At 44.9% G+C, this 22,057-nt stretch overlaps 1 protein-coding gene across 4 annotated transcripts in view; it reads right to left on the bottom strand.

The window, feature by feature from the left end:
- Positions 1-22,057, bottom strand: part of LOC123745671 (mucin-2) — a 142,688-nt gene that overhangs the window by 110,187 nt on the left and 10,444 nt on the right. For 2 of the 4 annotated variants that reach the window (XM_069312226.1, XM_069312229.1), the window contains 11 exons: positions 20,070-20,185; positions 18,835-19,020; positions 16,339-16,501; positions 11,817-11,947; positions 11,292-11,454; positions 6,509-6,639; positions 4,666-4,718; positions 4,441-4,610; positions 912-1,048; positions 325-420; positions 21-215 (listed from right to left, as the gene is read on the bottom strand). In XM_069312226.1, the coding sequence (XP_069168327.1) occupies positions 21-215; positions 325-420; positions 912-1,048; positions 4,441-4,610; positions 4,666-4,718; positions 6,509-6,639; positions 11,292-11,454; positions 11,817-11,947; positions 16,339-16,501; positions 18,835-19,020; positions 20,070-20,185 (1,541 nt within the window). The remainder of the gene's footprint in view (positions 1-20; positions 216-324; positions 421-911; positions 1,049-4,440; positions 4,611-4,665; positions 4,719-6,508; positions 6,640-11,291; positions 11,455-11,816; positions 11,948-16,338; positions 16,502-18,834; positions 19,021-20,069; positions 20,186-22,057) is intronic. The other 2 variants (XM_069312228.1, XM_069312227.1) reach the window with 1 other exon arrangement.

A 22,057-nucleotide genomic window follows, 5' to 3' on the forward strand; every position in this document is an offset into this window, starting at 1 on the left:
GAGAGCTTGCCATGACATACCGTAGTTGCACTGCGGTACTGGTAGTGGGGACCACAAGCCGGTCTCGTAGTTACAGGTGTAGCGTGGCGCCGGCGGGAACTCCCAGACCCCAGGACAATTCAGGACACAGGAGTACTCCAGACCTTGGTTCAGATCGTATGTGCAGTTGGAGCCTCCGTTGAAGTTCAGAGTCTTAGGGTCGCAGCTTGACATGTCTGTAATACACAACCATTATTTGATCAACAGCCTGGCAAGCTGCCTCACACCACTTGAACACTTTCTCCAGTAGAGGAGACATGACAGTGAGAGACAGTGTACACTTACTGTACTGGCAGAGGTCGCCATGATACCCCGGGGTACACCCACAGGTGTCGGGCGCCACACACTTGCCGCCGTTCATACACTCCCGCGAGCACACGGCTGCAACACACACATACACACATTACACTTAGTCTATATCATCTCCTATTATTTCATGTCTACAATGTTCACTTTCTGTATAATACTTGCACCAACACTTACCAGTAGTGTTAACCACATAGCTACAAACACATAATCACATAACCACATAGCCATATGCCATATTTTACCACCATTATCACATAACCTTCAAGCTATGAAAAGACTGGAGATTATATGAATATATTTATTATTAAATTTTTTTACTATACCCACCATCATCCCTCCCCAGAGACACTATACCCACCACCATCCCTCTACCCCAGAGATACTATACCCACCATCATCCCTCTACCCTGGAGTGAGGTGCCCCGGAGAGGTGTGAGGTGCCCCGAGAGGTGTGAGGTGCCCAGAGAGGTGTGAGGTGCCCCAGAGAGGTGTGAGGTGCCCCAGAGAGGTGTGAGGTGCCCCAGAGAGGTGTGAGGTGCCCCAGAGAGGTGTGAGGTACTCACGCAGACACTCTGGTGTTGAGTGGCTCCAGCCGGCCTCCTGGACGGACCAAACAGTGTCGTGGCACATCATAGTGAGGCTCTTCACGCCCTCCGGGAACTGGTACCCATCATGACACTTGTACTTGCATTTGTTGGACCTAAAACAGTATTGTTTAGTGTTGCAAGTTAAAGAGTTTCTATCTACAGGAAAATATCTGTAGATATAAATAGATATATATAAAACAGAGGTAGTTATTTTTGCTGTTTTTCTGCCATGTTCCCCCTTTTTAATTTATATTTTTTCTCAACACCTTTTATACTTTAATCTCAATTAGTATTAAGTTTTAGTCTTTAATGTTTTTCCTGCCCGAAACGCTTTGCGTAATAGTGGCTTTAGGCATTGTATGTATTAGCTCTATCTATAAGTCTATAAATTTTTGTATCACCTCTTGTATGTATGTACTTTACCTGAATAAACATTTGAATTTTGAATTTGAATTTTGAATATATCTATATGATATAGATATAATATAGATGTAAATATAATAGATATATTATAGATGTAGATATAATATATCTTGTATCAGGGTTACTGAGTTTATATCAGTTTAGAATCCCAGGCGGAACAGATATAATAAGGCTCGTTTCCTATCACCTAATGCAGCTGTTCACCTTGCAGTAAATAGGTACCCAGGAGTTAGTCAGCGTGTTGTGGGGTTGCATCCTGGGGAGGGTCAGTAATTCGGTCCTGGGGTGGGGGGGACACCTCGATATAAGCCTAACATGTACTGTACGTATAAAACACTTTGTCAAGCACAAGACGAAGCTGGAGAAAGTTGAAGAGTATACCACTTGGCTAGTCCCAGAACTAAGATTTATGAGCTACGAGGAAAGGCTAAGTGAATTGCACCTCACGTCGCAGAAAGACAGAAGAGTTCGAGGAGACATGATCACCACATACAAAATTCTCAGTGGAATTAATAGGGCATACCAGGAAGGATTATTTAACACGGGTGGTACTCGCACAAGGGGACACAGGTGGATACCGAATACCCAAATGAACCACAAAGACATTTCAAATGACTTTTTAATGTCTGTAATTAACAAATGGAATGCATTAAATATTAACTGGGATTCTGAATTCAATAATACCCAGGATATAAATTCACTAGCTAACCTCTTCCTCTCCAAAACTCTAAGCCTCTACAATACTCATTGTCCCCTTCTTACCAAGCAAGTAACTGACAAAAGATTAAACAATCCGTGGCTCACAAGTGACATTCTCAACTCAATCAACAAGAAACATGAATATGAAAAGAAAGGATCGGATGTAGTCGACCTTCTCTTTCCGTGGTTATATCAGGAACTGCCTCGTATTTTTATTTTTTATTTTATTTTATTTATATATATACAAGAAGGTACATTGGGTTTGTGAGAATACATTGGATAGTACAGTATTTACATTCTTGTAAAGCCACTAGTACGCGCAGCGTTTCGGGCAGGTCCTTAATCTAGCAGATAATTTTAAGTAGGTAATTTCAATCAGAATTGATAAATGAAAGATACATTACTAGAGAAAAATGAGATGAGAGAGATAAGTAAGTATATTAAAGCACATTGTTATATTAAAGCTCTGATGGGCCAATAGGCCCTCTGCAGTTCCTACCACTAGTCCCTCTACTACACCTTACTTTGCTCCTCATCTCTCGTGCCTATTTATTGCCTGTCTCTACTTCCTCATCACAATCGACTTGAGAATGGTCCAGGACGGACCGAAACGTCGTCGTCCCTTCACATTCTAGTGTGTGGTCTGGTCAACATGAAAAGAAACTTAGGATTGGCCTAGTTTCAAAGGAAGTAGCTAAAAAGTACTCATCAATGCTTACCAGTATCATAAGAAAGGCAAAACTTTCATATTATGTGAATAGATTCAATGAAGCAAAAGGCAACATGAAAAGCACATGGAAAACCATCTCTAATATCCTAGGAACTAAACAACACTCACACAACCAGATAACACTCTCTAAGGATGGCTAATACACCGTCAACTGATTTAGAAATGGCAAATAAATTTAATAGCTTTTCATCGGTTGGTGCTAACCTTGCCAGTAAAATCCCACAGACTCAGACACATATCAACACATATCTCTCAGGCAACTATCCAAACTCTCTTCTCCTCTCACCAGTCAGCCCGACAGATGTTGTGTCCATCATACACTCACTAAAAACCAAAGCTGGAAACATCAGTGAAATTCCATCCATTGTATACAAGAGCGCCTCCCATGCCCTTGCCCCACCCATAGCTCTACTGTTCAACAAATCTATAGTAGTGTCACACCTTCCCTGATATCCTTAAAAAAACAAGAGTAACGCCAGTCCATAAAGGAGGCAATCCGGCGAACATAAACAATTATAGACCAATATCAAATCTACCCATTCTATCAAAAATATTTGAAAAAATTATTTACAAACAGCTCTACTCCTACCTCGTAAAATTCGACATACTCAGCCCCTGCCAGTCTGGCTTCCGGTCCCAAAAGAGCACCAACGATGCAATCATTAGTCTCCTTGACATTATCTACTCAGCCCTTGACAAAAATGAGTTTCCGATTGAACTCTTCATTGACCTAAGAAAAGCCTTTGATACTGTTAATCACAACTACCTCTTACACTCCAGCATTATGGAATCCGAGGCCTTGCCCTTGACTACATCCGATCCTATCTTAGTGACATACAAATGTGTAACCATCAATGATTCAACTTCTTCCACTCTACCACTCTCTAGATATGGGCACCATACAACCGCTATATATTCTAGCTTTGGTCTAAGAAAAGTCGTGAACAATTTCTTTAGCATTTTGCCATCTATGTATTTAAAAGTAATTCTGAAGTTAGAATGTGTAGCATAGGCCTCTCACACAATGTTCTTAAATGTGATCCACAGGTGATAGTTTTCTATCTAGAACCACCCCTAGATCTCTTTCTTTATCAGAGTTCTTTAAAGATTTTAAAGACTTGAGGGGCCTCGTAGCCTGGTGGATAGCGCGCAGGACTCGTAATTCTGTGGCGCGGGTTCGATTCCCGCAAGAGGCAGAAACAAATGGGCAAAGTTTCTTTCACCCTGAATGCCCCTGTTACCTAACAGTAAATAGGTACCTGGGTGTTAGTCAGCTGTCACGGGCTGCTTCCTGGGGGTGGAGGCCTGGTCGAGGACCGAGCCGCGGGGACACTAAAGCCCCGAAATCAACTCAAGATAACCTCAGCGAGGTACGAACCCGGGTAAGAAGACTAAACCACACAAGATGGGGAGACGATGTTTTGGTCCGTCCAGGACCATTATCACAATCTACTTCATAATGGTCCATGATGGACCGAAACGTGGTCGTCTCCTCATGTTCTGGCGTGTGGGTTAGTCTTCATGTCTTCAGCCACATTACTGTGACTCATCATCTGCAACCCGGATAAAACCGACTGTTAATAAACTAGTCAACCTAGTTGACTAGTGAGCTGCAGGTGTGGAAGAGCAAGAGTAGAGGGTGTGAAGACTCACCTGCCCTGGCACCGCTTCCAGGCATTGGTAACCATAGGACTCGTCTCGATGGAGCACACGGTCGTGGTCGTGGACTGGTCGCACCTCGGACCCTGCCACGCCTCCGAACACTGACACGTGTTCGGCGCGATGCAGATCCCGTTGTTCAAACACGGTGGGTCGCAGACGGACTGGGGGCAGAGAGACGACTGGGGGCAGAGAGACGACTGGGGGCAGAGAGACGACTGGGGGCAGAGAGACGACTGGGGGCAGAGAGACGACTGGGGGCAGAGAGACGGCTGGGGGCAGAGAGACTGTCATTACCTCGTGACTGAGGGAGGGACAAGTGTGCTGGTGACTGAGGGAGGGACAAGTGTGCTGGTGACTGAGGGACAAGTGTCCCTTCCTCAGTCACCCATCCCTCTCCCCCAGATACTATATTCACCACCATCCCTCTCCCCTGGAGTGTGGGGCCCCGGAGGTGTGAGGTGCCCCCGAGAGGTGTGAGATGCCCCCGAGAGGTGTGAGATGCCCCCGAGAGGTGTGAGGTGCCCCCGAGAGGTGTGAGGTGCCCCCGAGAGGTGTGAGGTGCCCCCGAGAGGTGTGAGGTGCCCCAGAGAGGTGTGAGGTGCCCCAGAGAGGTGTGAGGTGCCCCCGAGAGGTGTGAGGTGCCCCCGAGAGGTGTGAGATGCCCCAGAGAGGTGTGAGGTGCCCCCGAGAGGTGTGAGGTGCCCCCGAGAGGTGTGAGGTGCCCCCGAGAGGTGTGAGGTGCCCCCGAGAGGTGTGAGGTGCCCCCGAGAGGTGTGAGATGCCCCCGAGAGGTGTGAGGTGCCCCCGAGAGGTGTGAGGTGCCCCCGAGAGGTGTGAGGTGCCCCCGAGAGGTGTGAGGTGCCCCCGAGAGGTGTGAGGTGCCCCCGAGAGGTGTGAGGTGCCCCAGAGAGGTGTGAGGTGCCCCAGAGAGGTGTGAGGTGCCCCAGAGAGGTGTGAGGTGCCCCCGAGAGGTGTGAGGTGCCCCCGAGAGGTGTGAGGTGCCCCCGAGAGGTGTGAGGTGCCCCCGAGAGGTGTGAGGTGCCCCCGAGAGGTGTGAGGTGCCCCAGAGAGGTGTGAGGTGCCCCAGAGAGGTGTGAGGTGCCCCAGAGAGGTGTGAGGTGCCCCAGAGAGGTGTGAGGTGCCCCCGAGAGGTGTGAGGTGCCCCCGAGAGGTGTGAGGTGCCCCCGAGAGGTGTGAGGTGCCCCCGAGAGGTGTGAGGTGCCCCCGAGAGGTGTGAGGTGCCCCCGAGAGGTGTGAGGTGCCCCCGAGAGGTGTGAGGTGCCCCCGAGAGGTGTGAGGTGCCCCAGAGAGGTGTGAGGTGCCCCAGAGAGGTGTGAGGTGCCCCAGAGAGGTGTGAGGTGCCCCGGAGAGGTGTGAGGTGCCCCGGAGAGGTGTGAGGTGCCCCGGAGAGGTGTGAGGTGCCCCGGAGAGGTGTGAGGTGCCCCGGAGAGGTGCGAGGTGCCCCAGAGAGGTGTGAGGTGCCCCAGAGAGGTGTGAGGTGCCCCAGAGAGGTGCCCCAGAGAGGTGTGAGGTGCCCCAGAGAGGTGTGAGGTGCCCCCGAGAGGTGTGAGGTGCCCCCGAGAGGTGTGAGGTGCCCCCGAGAGGTGTGAGGTGCCCCCGAGAGGTGTGAGGTGCCCCCGAGAGGTGTGAGGTGCCCCAGAGAGGTGTGAGGTGCCCCAGAGAGGTGTGAGGTGCCCCCGAGAGGTGTGAGGTGCCCCCGAGAGGTGTGAGGTGCCCCCGAGAGGTGTGAGGTGCCCCAGAGAGGTGTGAGGTGCCACAGAGAGGTGTGAGGTGCCCCAGAGAGGTGTGAGGTGCCCCGGAGAGGTGTGAGGTGCCCCGGAGAGGTGTGAGGTGCCCCGGAGAGGTGCGAGGTGCCCCGGAGAGGTGCGAGGTGCCCCGGAGAGGTGCGAGGTGCCCCAGAGAGGTGTGAGGTGCCCCAGAGAGGTGTGAGGTGCCCCGGAGAGGTGTGAGGTGCCCCGGAGAGGTGCGAGGTGCCCCAGAGAGGTGTGAGGTGCCCCAGAGAGGTGTGAGATGCCCCAGAGAGGTGTGAGGTACTCACGCAGACACTTCGGTGTTGAGTGGCTCCAGCCGGCCTCCTGGACGGACCAAACAGTGTCGTGGCACATCATAGTGAGGCTCTTCACGCCCTCGCGGAACTGGTACCCATCACGACACGTATACACGCATGTCCTGAAACAAATACAGTATTGTTTAGTGTTTCAAGTTACTGAGTTTATAGCTACAGGGTTATATCTGTGGATTTAATATATCTATATAATATAGATATAGATGTAGATATAGTATAGATATATTATAGAAGTAGATATAATATATCTTATATCAGGGTTACTGAGTTTATATCTGTCTCGAATCCAAGGCGGAACAGAAATGGTTATGCGCAGTTTCTTATCACCTAATGCAGCTGTTCACCTTGCAGTAAATAGGTACCCAGGAGTTAGTCAGCGTGTTGTGGGGTTGCATCCTGGGGAGGGTCAGTAATTTGGTCCTGGGATGGGGGGGGACACCTCGATATAAGCCTAACATGTACTGTACGTATAAAACACTTTGTCAAGCACAAGACGAAGCTGGAGAAAGTTGAAGAGTATACCACTTGGCTAGTCCCAGAACTAAGATTTATGAGCTACGAGGAAAGGCTAAGTGAATTACACTTCACGTCGCTGGAAGACAGTATAGTTCGAGGAGACATGATCGCCACATACAAAATTCTTAGTGGAATTAATAGGGCATACCAGGAAGGATTATTTAACACGGGTGGTACTCGCACAAGGGGACACAGGTGGATACCGAGTACCCAAATGAGCCACAAAGACATTTCAAATGACTTTCTAATGTCTGTAATTAACAAGTGGAATGCATTAGGAAGTGATGTGGTGGACGCAGACTCCATACACAGTTTCTGCATTAAGCTGGAATATGATAACCACATACATCATTAAGCTGGAATATGATAACCACATACATCATTAAGCTGGGATATGATAACCACATACATCATTAAGCTGGGATATGATAACCACATACATCATTAAGCTGGGATATGATAACCAAATACATCATTAAGCTGGGATATGATAACCACATACATCATTAAGCTGGGATATGATAACCACATACATCATTAAGCTGGGATATGATAACCACATACATCATTAAGCTGGGATATGATAACCACGTTTCATGATTGGATTAAAATTCCGGAATGTGGATGTGTAGGTTAGGTTAGGTTCCTGGATGTTGATGTGTGGGTAAGCTTTTGGAATGTGGATGTGTGGGTAGCTTCCAGGATGTGGATGTGTGGGTAAGGTTCCGGGATGTAATTACCTAAGTGTAGTTACAGGATGAGAGCTACGCTCGTAGTGTCCCGTCTTCCCAGCACTCTTTGTCATATAACACTTTGAAACTACTGACGGTCTTGGCCTCCACCACCTTCTCACCTAACTTGTTCCAACCGTCTACCACTCTGTTTGCGAAAGTGAATTTTCTTATATTTCTTCGGCATCTGTGTTTAGTTAGTTTAAATCTATGACCTGTTGTTCTTGAAGTTCCAGGTCTCAAGAAATCTTTTCTATCAATTTCATTAATTCCTGTTACTATTTTGTACATAGTGATCATATCACCTCTTTTTTGTCTGTCTTCAAGTTTTGGCATATTTAATGCCTCTAACCTCTCCTCGTAGCTCTTGTCCTTCAGGTCTGGGAGCCACTTAGTGGCATGTCTTATCATCTTTCCCAGTTATTTTATTTGCTTCTTAAGATATGGGCACCATACAACCTCTCCATATGCCAGCACTGGTCTAAGAAAAGTCGTGAACAGTTTCTTTAGTATTTCCCCATCCATGTATTTAAATGTAATTCTCAAGTTAGAATGTGTAGCATAGGCCTCTCCCACAGTTCTTAATGTGGTCCTAAGGTGATAGTTTTCTATCTAGAACCACCCCTAGATCTCTCTCTTTATCAGAGTTCTTTAAAGATTTCTCACAGAATTTATAGGTTGTGTGGGGACTATGTTCTCCTATTCCACATTCCATAACATGGCATTTATTTACATTAAATTTCATTTGCCAAGTGGTGCTCCATTTACTTATTCTGTCCAGGTCTTCTTGAAGGGTATGACAATCATCTAAGTTACTTATCTTCCCTGTTATCTTAGCATCATCAGCAAACATGTTCATATAATTCTGTATTCCATCTGGTTGATCGTTTATGTAGACAATGAACATTAACGATGCAAGAACTGAATCCTGTGGTACTCCACTTGTGACATTCCTCCAGTCCGATACACTTCCTCTTATTACTGCTCTCATTTTTCTATCATTCAGAAAATTTTCATCCATGTTAGCAGCTTACCTGTCACCCCTCCAATGTGTTCCAGTTTCCAGAACAACTTCTTAGGTGAAACTCTGTCGAAAGCTTTTTTTTTAGGTCCAGATAGATGCAGTCAACCCAACCATCTCTTTCCTGTAAAATCTCTGTGGCTCGATCATAGAAACTGAGTAAATTTGTTACACAGGATTTTCCAGATCGAAAACCATACCGACTGATCTGATATATCGATTATCTCCAGGTGTTCTTACCCATTTAGTTTTAATTATTTTTTCCAATATTATGACTATTACACTTCTCAACGATACAGGTCTATAATTGAGGGGATCTTCCCTGCCCCCACTTTTGTAGATTGGAACTATGTTAGCCTTTTTCCACGCTTCTGATACGACTCCTGTACACAGGGATGCCTGAAAATCAGTTGAAGTGGAATGCTGAGCTCAGGTGCACATTCTCTCAGAACCCATGGTGAAACTCCATCTGGACCAACTGCTTTGTTCTTTTTTAGTTTCTTGAGCATATTTTCCACTTCATCTCTAGACATCTCTATGTGCTTTTTGTTGTTCTTTGGAATTCTTATTTGTGTCCGATTCTCTGATGATTTCATTTTGTACAAACACACATTGGAACTTTTCGTTTAATGTTTCACACATTTCCTTTTCATTTTCCGTGAATCTGTTTCCCATTTTCAACCTCTGGATTTTATCCTTTACCTGCAATTTGTTGTTTATGAATTTGTAGACTAGGCCTGGTTCTGTTTTACATTTGTCTGCAATCCCTTTTTTCAAAATTTCTTTTTGCCTCTCTCCTCACTGCCGTGAAGTTGTTTATCACATCTTTGTATCGCTGGTATGTTTGGGGGTTTGAACTCTTCTTATATTGATTCCATTTTTGTGTCTTTTGCTCTCTGGCCCTCTCGCAATTTCTGTTGAACCAATCCTGTTTCCTAGTTCTGCATCTCTGCTTTGGTATAAATTTTGTTTTGCCTTTATCATATATTTCACAAAACTTGACTAAATCTCATTTCCTTCATGTCCTAACAGCAAGTCTTTCCAGTCAAATTCCTTAAAGAAATGTCTGAGTTCCCAATAATGACCTCTCCTGAAATCTGTTTTTTTTTCAATTGCTTCAACTTCCTTTTCTTCCAGATTATAATGCATTTCATGCTTTATTCCCAAGAAGACATGGTTACTTTTTCCAAAAGGGGGGAAGGTACTCAATGTCAAATATCTCTTCCTCTTTCCTGTCAAATATTATATCCAGCATGGAGGGAACATCCCCTTCCCTCATCCTCATAACATGTTTAACATGTTGAAACATAAATGTTTCCAGGATGAGGTATACGAATCTACAAGTCCAAAAATCCTCTGTTCTAGGTTCATATGCCTCCCAGTCTATGGATTTCAAGTTGAAGTCGCCGACTACCAACAGTCGTGAAAAATCTTTATCCGCTCTCGCAATAATCTCTCTCATTACTGTTAAAAGACCCTCACGTTTATTATCCAGCTCCTCCTTTGACCATGTGTTGCATGGCGGTGGACTTTATGCACTTATGATTATTAGTTTATCATCCTGATTGCACATGTAGATATGTGGGGTAAGCTTCAGGGATGCTAATGTGTGGGTAAGCTTCCGGGATGCAGATGTGTGGGTTAACCTTCCAGGATGTGGATGTGTGGGTAAGCTTCCGGGATGGAGATGTGTGGGTAAGATTCGAGGATGTGTTGATACTTTAAATAATGTTAGGGATGTGAATATCTGGAGGAGGAAGGTGTGCTTGACGATAACACTGTTATTCAACTACTAATGATAACATATTTAGCCGTCAGCAGCCTAGAGAAGTATCGGTGCTGGAGCGCCGCCTGCCCCATAAGGGAGGCCTATGCCAGAGTGCGCCGCACTGAACTGGATCCTAAATCAGAGGAAATAATGCAACTTGAAGGAATCCTGACGGTTTCTATTAAGTTAAGTTCCACATTTACGAGGTTCCGGATATATGGGTTAGCCGAGAGAACTGAAATTGGCACAGATTCGTGAAAGGAGAACCAGAGAAAACATGATTGAGACATACAAGATACTTAGGGGTATGACAAAAGGCAATGGGAGAAAATGAGATGAGTGGCAAGTATATAGTATGTGTTCAGTGTGGTTATCTGGTGGACTAAAAGGCATGAGGTGAAAGGAAAGTTACCCAAACGGTCCGCTCTCAGCGAGATACGAACCCGGGTAAGAAGACTGAACCCCACAAGATGGGGAGACGACGATGTTTCGGTCCGTCCAGGACCATTATCACAATCTACTTCATAATGGTCCATGATGGACCGAAACGTGGTCGTCTCCTCATGTTCTGCGTGTGGGTTAGTCTTCATGTCTTCTGCCACGTTACTGTGACTCATCATCTGCAACCCGGATAAAACCGACAGTTAATGAACTAGTCAACCTAGTTGACTAGTGAGCTGCAGGTGTGGAAGAGCAAGAGTAGAGGGTGTGAAGACTCACCTGCCCTGGCACTCCTTCTTGGTGTTCTTAACTTCAGGACTCGTCTCCATGGAGCACATGATCGTGGACTGGTCGCACCTCGGACCCTCCCACGCCTCCAAACACTGGCACGTGTTCGGCGCGATGCAGATCCCGTTGTTCAAACACGGTGGGTCGCAGATGGCTGGGGGCAGAGAGACAACTGTCATTACCTCGTGACTGAGGGAGGGACAAGTGCTTGTGACTGAGGGAGGGACAAGTGTCCCTTCCTCAGTCACCAATCCCTCTCCCCCAGAAATACTATACCCACCACCACCATCCCTCTCCCCTGGAGTGAGGTGCCCCAGAGAGGTGTGAGATGCCCCCGAGAGGTGTGAGGTGCCCCCGAGAGGTGTGAGGTGCCCCAGAGAGGTGTGAGGTGCCCCCGAGAGGTGTGAGGTGCCCCCGAGAGGTGTGAGGTGCCCCCGAGAGGTGTGAGGTGCCCCAGAGAGGTGTGAGGTGCCCCAGAGAGGTGTGAGGTGCCCCAGAGAGGTGTGAGGTACTCACGCAGACACTTTGGTGTTGTGTGGCTCCAGCCGGCCTCCTGGACGGACCAAACAGTGTCGTGGCACATCATAGTGAGGCTCTTCACGCCCTCGCGGAACTGGTACCCATCACGACACGTATACACGCATGTCCTGAAACAAATACAGTATTGTTTAGTGTTTCAAGTTACTGAGTTTATAGCTACAGGGTTATATCTGTAGATATAATACTGTATACCTATTTAATATAGATATAGAAGTAGATATAACATAGATGTAGATATATTATATCTTATATCAGGGTTACTGAGATTATATTAGTTTAGAATCCCCAGGCGTACCAGAAATGGTTAGGCGCGTTTCCTACCACCTAATGCCGCTGTTCACCTTGCAGTAAACAGGTACCCAGGAGTTAGTCAGTTTGTTGTGGGGTTGCATCCTGGGGAGGGTCAGTAATTCGGTCCTGGGGTGGGGGACACCTCGATATAAGCCTAATATGTACTTTATAAAACTGTTTGCCAAATATAAGACGAAGCTGGAGAAGGTTCAAAGGTATACCACTAGGCTAGGCCCAGAACTAAGAGGTATGAGTTGCGAGGAAAGGCTATGTGAATTGCACCTCACATCGCTGGAAGACAGAAGAGTTCGAGGAGACATGATCACCACATACAAAATTCTCAGTGGAATTAGTAGGGCATACCAGAATGGATTATTTAACACGGGTGGTACTCGCACAAGGGGACACAGGTGGATACCGAGTACCCAAATGAGCCACAAAGACATTTCAAATGACTTTCTAATGTCTGTAATTAACAAGTGGAATGCATTAGGAAGTGATGTGGTGGACGCAGACTCCATACACAGTTTCTGCATTAAGCTGGAATATGATAATCACATACATCATTAAGCTGGGATATGACAACCACTTTTCATGATTGGATTAAAATTCCGGAATGTGGATGTGTAGGTTAGGTTAGGTTCCAGGATGTGGATGTGTGGGTAAGCTTCCGGGATGTAATTACCTAAGTGTAGTTACAGAGTGAGAGCTACGCTCGTGGTGTTCCGTCTTCCCAGCACTCTTTGTCATATAACACTTTAAAACTACTGACGGTCTTGGCCTCCACCACCTTCTCGCCGAACTTGTTCCAACCGTCTACCACTCTGTTTGCGAAAGTGAATTTTCTTATATTTCTTCGGCATCTGTGTTTAGTTTAAATCTATGACCTCTTGTTCTTGAAGTTCCAGGTCTCAAGAAATCTTCTCTATCAATTTCATTAATTCCTGTTACTATTTTGTACATAGTGATCATATCACCTCTTTTTTGTCTGTCTTCAAGTTTTGGCATATTTAATGCCTCTAACCTCTCCTTGTAGCTCTTGTCCTTCAGGTCTGGGAGCCACTTAGTGGCATGTCTTATCATCTTTCCCAGTTATTTTATTTGCTTCTTAAGATATGGGTACCATACAACCTCTCCATATGCCAGCACTGGTCTAAGAAAAGTCGTGAACAGTTTCTTTAGTATTTCCCCATCCATGTATTTAAATGTAATTCTCAAGTTAGAATGTGTAGCATAGGCCTCTCCCACAGTTCTTAATGTGGTCCTAAGGTGATAGTTTTCTATCTAGAAGCACCAACAGATCTCTCTCTTTATCAGAATTCTTTAAAGATTTCTCACAGAATTTATAGGTTGTGTGGGGACTATGTTCTCCTATTCCACATTCCATAACATGGCATTTATTTACATTAAATTTCATTTGCCAAGTGGTGCTCCATTTACTTATTCTGTCCAGGTCTTCTTGAAGGGTATGACAATCATCTAAGTTACTTATCTTCCCTGTTATCTTAGCATCATCAGCAAACATGTTCATATGATTCTGTATTCCATCTGGTAGATCGTTTATGTAGACAATGAACATTAACGATGCAAGAACTGAACCCTGTGGTACTCCACTTGTGACATTTCTCCAGTCCGATACACTTCCTCTTATTACTGCCCTCATTTTTCTATCAGTCAGAAAATTTTCATCCATGTTAGCAGCTTACCTGTCACCCCTCCAATGTGTTCCAATTTCCAGAACAACTTCTTATGTGAAACTCTGTCGAAAGCTTTTTTTTTTAGGTCCAGATAGATGCAGTCAACCCAACTATCTCTTTCCTGTAAAATCTCTGTGGCTCGATCATAGAAACTGAGTAAATTTGTTACACAGGATTTTCCAGATCGAAAACCATACCGACGATCTGATATATCGATTATCTCCAGGTGTTCTTCCCATTTAGTTTTAATTATTTTTTCCAATATTATGACTATTACACTTCTCAACGATACAGGTCTATAATTGAGGGGATCTTCCCTGCCCCCACTTTTGTAGATTGGAACTATGTTAGCCTTTTTCCACGCTTCTGATACGACTCCTGTACACAGGGATGCCTGAAAATCAGTTGAAGTGGAATGCTGAGCTCAGGTGCACATTCTCTCAGAACCCATGGTGAAACTCCATCTGTACCAAATGCTTTGTTCTTTCTTAGTTCCTTGAGCATATTTTCCACTTCATCTCTAGACATCTCTATGTGCTTTTTGTTGTTCTTTGGAATTCTTATTTGTGTCCGATTCTCTGATGATTTCATTTTGTACAAACACACATTGGAACTTTTCGTTTAATGTTTCACACATTTCCTTTTCATTTTCCGTGAATCTGTTTCCCATTTTCAACCTCTGGATTTTATCCTTTACCTGCAATTTGTTGTTTATGAATTTGTAGACTAAGCCTGGTTCTGTTTTACATTTGTCTGCAATCCCTTTTTTCAAAATTTCTTTTTGCCTCTCTCCTCACTGCCGTGAAGTTGTTTATCACATCCTTGTATCGCTGGTATGTTTGGGGGTTTGGACTCTTCTTATATTGATTCCATTTTTGTGTCTTTTGCTCTCTGGCCCTCTCGCAATTTCTGATGAACCAATCCTGTTTCCTTAATTCTGCATCTCTTCTTTGGTATAAATTTTGTTTTGCCTTTATCATATATTTCACAAAACTTGACTAAACCTCATTTCCTTCATGTCCTAACAGCAAGTCTTTCCAGTCAAATTCCTTAAAGAAATGTCTGAGTTCCCCATAATGACGTCTCCTGAAATCTGTTTTTTTTTCAATTGCTTCAACTTCCTTTTCTTCCAGATTATAATGCATTTCATGCTTTATTCCCAAGAAGACATGGTTACTTTTTCCAAAAGGGAGGAAGGTACTCAATGTCAAATATCTCTTCCTCTTTCCTGTCAAATATCATATCCAGCATGGAGGGAACATCCCCTTCCCTCATCCTCATAACATGTTTAACATGTTGAAACATAAATGTTCCCAGGATGAGGTATACGAATCTACAAGTCCAAAAATCCTCTGTTCTAGGTTCATATGCCTCCCAGTCTATGGATTTCAAGTTGAAGTCGCCGACTACCAACAGTCGTGAAAAATCTTTATCTGCTCTCGCTACAATCTCTCTCATTACTGTTAAAAGACCCTCACGTTTATTATCCAGCTCCTCCTTTGACTATGTGTTGCATGGCGGTGGACTTTATGCATTTATGATTATTAGTTTATCATTCTGATTGCACATGTAGATATGTGGGTAAGCTTCCGGGATGTGGAGGTGCGGATAAGCTTCAGGGATGCAGATGTGTGGGTTAACCTTCCAGGATGTGGATGTGTGGGTAAGCTTCCGGGATGCAGATGTGTGGATAAACTTCAGGGATGTGGATGTGTGAGTAAGCTTCCAGGATGTGTTGATGCTTTAAATAATGTTAGGGATGTGAATATCTGGAGGAGGAAGGTGTGCTTGACGATAACACTGTTATTCAACTACTAATGATAACATATTTAGCCGTCAACAGCCTAGAGAAGTATCGGTGCTGGAGCGCCGCCTGCCCCATAAGGGAGGCCTATGCCAGAGTACGCCGCACTGAACTGGAACATAAATCACAGGAAATAATGCAACTTGAAGGAATCCTGACGGTTTCTACCAAGTTGGTTCCACATTTCCGAGGTTCCGGATATATGGGTTAGCCGAGAGAACTGAAATTGGCACAGATTCGTGAAAGGCAAACCAGAGAAAACATGATTGAGACATACAAGATACTTAGGGGTATGACAAAAGGCAATGGGAGAAAATGAGATGAGTGGCAAGTATATAGTATGTGTTCAGGGTGGTTATCTGGTGGACTAAAAGGCATGAGGTGTAAGGAAAGTTACCCAAACGTTACGCCCTCAGCGAGATACGAACCCGGCTAAGAAGACTAAACCCCACAAGATGGGGAGACAACGATGTTTCGGTCCGTCCAGGACCATTATCACAATCTACTTCATAATGGTCCATGATGGACCGAAACGTGGTCGTCTCCTCATGTTCTGGCGTGTGGGTTAGTCTTCATGTCTTCAGCCACGTTACTGTGACTCATCATCTGCAACCCGGATAAAACCGACTGTTAATGAACTAGTCAACCTAGTTGACTAGTGCGCTGCAGGTGTGGAAGAGCAAGAGTAGAGGGTGTGAAGACTCACCTGCCCTGGCACTCCTTCTTGGTTTTCGAAACGTAAGGCTCATCGGAGCACACGGTCGTGGTCGTGGACTGGTCGCACCTCGGTCCCTCCCACGCCTCCGAACACTGACACGTGTTCGGCGCGATGCAGATCCCGTTGTTCAAACACGGTGGGTCGCAGACGGCTGGGGGCAGAGAGACAACTGTCATTACCTCGTGACTGAGGGAGGGACAAGTGTGCTGGTGACTGAGGGAGGGACAAGTGTGCTGGTGACTGAGGGAGGGACAAGTGTGCTGGAGACTGAGGGAGGGACAAGTGTGCTGGTGACTGAGGGAGGGACAAGTGTGTTGGTGACTGAGGGAGGGACAAGTGTGCTGGTGACTGAGGGAGGGACAAGTGTGCTGGTGACTGAGGGAGGGACAAGTGTGTTGGTGATAAAACATTGACCCCTAAATAGCGAAAATTACAATAACTATGGCATCATAGGTAGGTGGTTCCTCAGATTTACATTATATATATATTATATATATATATATATATATATATATATATATATATATATATATATATATATATATATATATATATATATATATATATATATATATATATATATAATGTCGTACCTAGTAGCCAGAACTCACTTATCAGCCTACTATGCAAGGCCTAATTTGCCTAATAAGCCAAGTTTTCATGAATTAATTGTTTTTCGACTACCTAACCTACCTAACCTAACCTAACTTTTTCGGCTACCTAACCTAACCTAACCTATAAAGATAGGTTAGGTTAGGTTAGGTAGGGTTGGTTAGGTTTGGTCATATATCTACGTTAATTTAAACTCCAATAAAAAAAAATTGACAACATACATAATGAAATGGGTAGATTTATCATTTCATAAGAAAAAAAATAGAGAAAATAACTTAATTCAGGAAAACTTGGCTTATTAGGCAAATCGGGCCTTGCATAGTAGGCTGATAAGTGAGTTCTGGCTACTAGGTACGACATATATATATATATATATATATATAGGGGGGTACCACCACTGGTGTAATTATAGGGACCCACAGCCTCAGAGAAGGGAACACAGAGCACTCAGGGAAAAACTTGACATTTAACTCTGAATACGAAAGAGTGTTCACTTCTCCTACCACCCCCTTTTTTTTTTATTATTATGATGTACACTTTATTATGCAAGGTTATACAGTTACATATCTGATTTTATACAAAAAATGAACATTAAGAGGACACAAGAAAAAGTTCGCTTCCTAGAGGCTGTAGATTTCCTCGAACTCCTCCGACGCCGGGCAGGAACCGAGGATGCAGCGGGCATTTCCCCTCTGGATCGCGACACTGAGGCGCTGAAAGAGAAAACTTGCTGCTCTAGGGTCTCTTGTGGTGTCAATGAGCTTGGAACCAAGATCCTTAAGAAACCTTCTTGCACTCTCACCCCATGGGCCTAGGGTCTCAGACCCTATTGGAACGAAATTGTACCTTTGATCTAATTGCCTGTACTTGACTGACTTTTGTTTTTCTCTGTGTGTCGCTGCGGCTCCTGCCGTGCCGGCAGAGAGGGTGATGTATGTCGTTGCCAGGGTGGATACGCAAGTATAGTCCCATGCTAACTGCCTGCCACCCTTCCACGGACGCAGTGTGATTCCGTCTGGTCGGCCGGCAAAGCTAACAGAGTCACGGTTCAGTAGGTTGCGGGGCTCTCTCTCCGCTGGACACTGAGCAGAGGCAAGGCTTCTTTTAATGATGTCGTTGACTTCGTCGTGTCTAGTGTGCCAACCACCCGATTTTCCACAGTGCAGGCCATGCAATCCATATTCGTCAGCATATATATATATATATATATATATATATATATATATATATATATATATATATATATATATATATATAATATATATATAATAATATAGCAAGTGCAAAATATATGTGGGGTGAGCAACTTGTATGAGAAGTAATGTTGAACCGTAAGACTAGCAGCATCCTTCAGCATCAGAGTGTGAAGAAGTGTTACTGGTAGTCACACATATGGCTACAACTCTGGCCAACTGAGCAGGTGTACAACCATAATAAGCATATCATGTTATTTAATGAAAACTTTCAATACACATTGGCAATACAAATTTGAGCCTAAATACACATTAGCACCTAAAATATCAATGAACCGACTTGGGCTACATCATACATCTCCCTGTACACAACAGTTGTGAAATGTCGCAGTACAATAATGGGATATCTAGAGTAGTGGTGTCCCAGTACAGTGGTGGCATGCTGTAGTAGGGTAGTGGTGTCCCAGTACAGTGGTGGCATGCTGTAGTAGGGTAGTGGTGTCCCAGTACGGTGGTGTCCCAGTACGGTGGTATCCCAGTACGGTGGTGTCCCAGTACGGTGGTGTCCCAGCAGTGTAGTACTCTCTTACTAAAAGTAACGTGAAACTATAATGACACAAAGTAAGGCCAGGTGTGGAGTGGGAAGCGACCTGCCTCTTGGTAGCGGAGTGGCACTCACGTTGGCAGTCAGGCAGCGTGTTCCCTCTGTAGTTGATGAAGGTCCATCGCTTGTTGACACACTCGAGGTAAATCTGCTGGTCGCCGGAGGGGAACTTGTACCCTTTGTAACATTCTGCCCGACACCCGGCGAATGTGGCGCACTTGATCTTACCGTTCACTGGACCATCCGGCTCCCGTGGACAACCTGAAGCACATGCCAACCAAATTTTCTCTTTCTCTTTAACTTACGGTTAGTCTTTTAGATACGATCTAGCCAAAGTTGTAGCCTGGAATAGTCTGGCCAAGGGTCTGGTCTGGCCAAGGATGTAGGATGGATCAGAGATGGTCTGGCCAAGGATGTAGGATGGATCAGAGATGGTCTGGCCAAGGATGTAGGATGGATCAGAGATGGTCTGGCCAAGGATGTAGGATGGATCAGAGATGGTCTAGGCCAAGGATGTAGGATGGATCAGAGATGGTCTGGCCAAGGATGTAGGATGGATCAGAGATGGTCTGGCCAAGGTTGTAGGATGGATCAGAGATGGTCTGGCCAAGGATGTAGGATGGATCAGAGATGGTCTGGCCAAGGTTGTAGGATGGATCAGAGATGGTCTGGCCAAGGATGTAGGATGGATCAGAGATGGTCTGGCCAAGGTTGTAGGATGGATCAGAGATGGTCTGGCCAAGGATGTAGGATGGATCAGAGATGGTCTGGCCAAGGATGAAGGATGGATCAGAGATGGTCTGGCCAAGGATGTAGGATGGATCAGAGATGGTCTGGCCAAGGATGTAGGCTTTAATAGACACAAGAGAAGAGAGAAAAAGAGAGAAAAGAGAGAGAGAGAGAGAGAACAGATAGAGATGAACATGGTACAATACCTTACAAAAGTGCATTATATATATCACTGATCCTCGTTAACGGTCACATACATAAATTATACGAGTCTCTTAATTATAAATAAGTCTTGTACATTTGGTTCCTGTTTTGCCACTCGATGTAATGTTGCATTAATGTACTGCTGTATTGATGCGACACTGATTCACACCGTTGGATCACTATATGTATTTATGGCTGTCCACTTGCTCAGTCCAGCTTAGCTGTGGAGCCAGACGCACAATAAAACACATCTGAATGTGCTTCTGTGAAAACTTAACGTAATTAATCCACAACAAATGTATATGACTTACATAACATTATGGTCCTACCCGACCTCACAAATGAAGACAACTTGAAAAAAACTCTTGGAGACTCACCTTTCAGGGGGGATTTGGAGGGTTGGCCGCCCTCAGTAGGTGGATGATTCGTGGTGGGTCCATCGCCCCTCACAGGCACTACCCTCTCGGCGTCCGTCTCGTACCCACTGCCGGCGCTGGTGGGGCACGAAGGTTATGTATGGCATAGATGTAGCATGTCATGCGAGGCATAGACAACAAGGGTTATGCTTCACGAGAGAGAGAGGTGCTGTGTCATGGAGACAAAGGGAGGCTGTGCTGCTTGATGACAAAAAGATGGCTGTTGTGGGGTCCGTCTAATTACCACAAGCTACGCAAGCTTCAGAAAGCTTCCTGGCAATACGTTAGTAATGAATAAATATGATATGTTAGGTTAGGCTGACCTAACCTATCCTAACCTATCCTAACCTAACCTAACTTAACTTAACTAAACCAAACCTAACCTAACCTAACCGAAGCTTGGATCGTCGACTTGATTTGGCGTCACCAGCTTTTTATTTTCGTCTAATTTCTTTAAAAAAATATACTTTTTCAGATTAAAATTATGTTTTTTCGTGTTGTACATTCAGCACCAACATTATAATGAGTAAATATATCATATTTATTCATTATTAACGTATTGCCAGGAAGCTTTGTAAAGCTTATGTAGCTTGTGGTAATTAGACGGACCGCTGTTGTGTACAGAGGAGCCAAGGGTTGGGTGTAAGACAGTCACTGCCTCTGTGTACCTCATGGGCACTGTCTCTCTCTCTATCTCTCTGTGCAGTCCGTCCTCCTGAGGTTTCTCAATGTCAAGAAAACCCACATTCTCGACACTCATGAGGACGATCCTCCATATGAATTAACATGTGTGTTATTATAGTCTCATGTTCTTAAATCTCCCGCCACACTCTTCACACTCGAAACGGCGTTCATCTGAATCCCTTAACATGTGTCTCTTCATGTGGGTCCGTCTAATTACCACAAGCTACCACAGCTTCACAAAGCTTCCTGGAAATACGTTAGTAATGAATAAATATGATAGGTTAGGTTGACCTAACCTAAGCTAACATAAGCTAACCTAACCTAACCGAACCGACGCTTGGATCGTCGACTTGATTTGGCATCACCAGCTCTTTATTTTCGTCTAATATTTATATAAAAAGATACTTTTTCAGATTAAAATTATGTTTTTTCAAGTTGTACATTCAGAACCAACATTATAATGAGTAAATATATCATATTTATTCATTACTAACGTATTGCTAGGAAGCTTTGTAAAGCTTGTGGTAGCTTGTGGTAATTAGACGGACCGCTTCATATGGTCAAGACGACTGAATCTCTTACCACACTCTGGACACTCGTGAGGTTTGTCATCTGAATGCACTAAAATGTGAGTCTTCATATGACGAAACAGACTGAACCTCTTTCCACACTTTGGGACACTCGTGAGGTTTGTCATCTACACTTGTGGGGGTTGTCAGCCGAATGTAATAAAATATGAGTGGTCATACTTCGAAGATGCCTGAACCTCTTCCCACACTCAGGACACTCGTGAGGTTTATCACCCGAATGCACCAACATGTGAGTCTTCATACCTCCAAGCTGACTGAAGCTCTTCCCACACTCTGGACACTTATGAGCTTTCACCCTCTTCGTAACAAGTGCAGATTATGTGAAGAATTTCGTGAGCACTTGGCGCTCAATGGTGATGCTCCTTTATGATAGGCGCAGTTTGTGTGAAGGTTATACCTTAATGCTGATGTGTGGAAACACAACACCAGCGTTTTGTAGTGTACTGGCGAGGACGCGGCGAGCAAGAGGTCGCCGAGTCGATTGATTGATTGATGAAGATTAAGCCACCCAAAAGGTGGCACGGGCATGAATAGCCCGTAAGTGGTGGCCCATTTGAGCTATTACCACTATCAATAGATGATACTGGAGATCTGTGGAGGTGCGACTGCACCCTGCGTGACGGGAGATGTCTCCCGTCCGTTGCAGAGTCCGCGCGCGCGCGTTTAAGTACCCCA

Source organism: Procambarus clarkii, chromosome 71 (assembly GCF_040958095.1).
Source record: "Procambarus clarkii isolate CNS0578487 chromosome 71, FALCON_Pclarkii_2.0, whole genome shotgun sequence".
Lineage (NCBI taxonomy): Eukaryota > Metazoa > Arthropoda > Malacostraca > Decapoda > Cambaridae > Procambarus > Procambarus clarkii.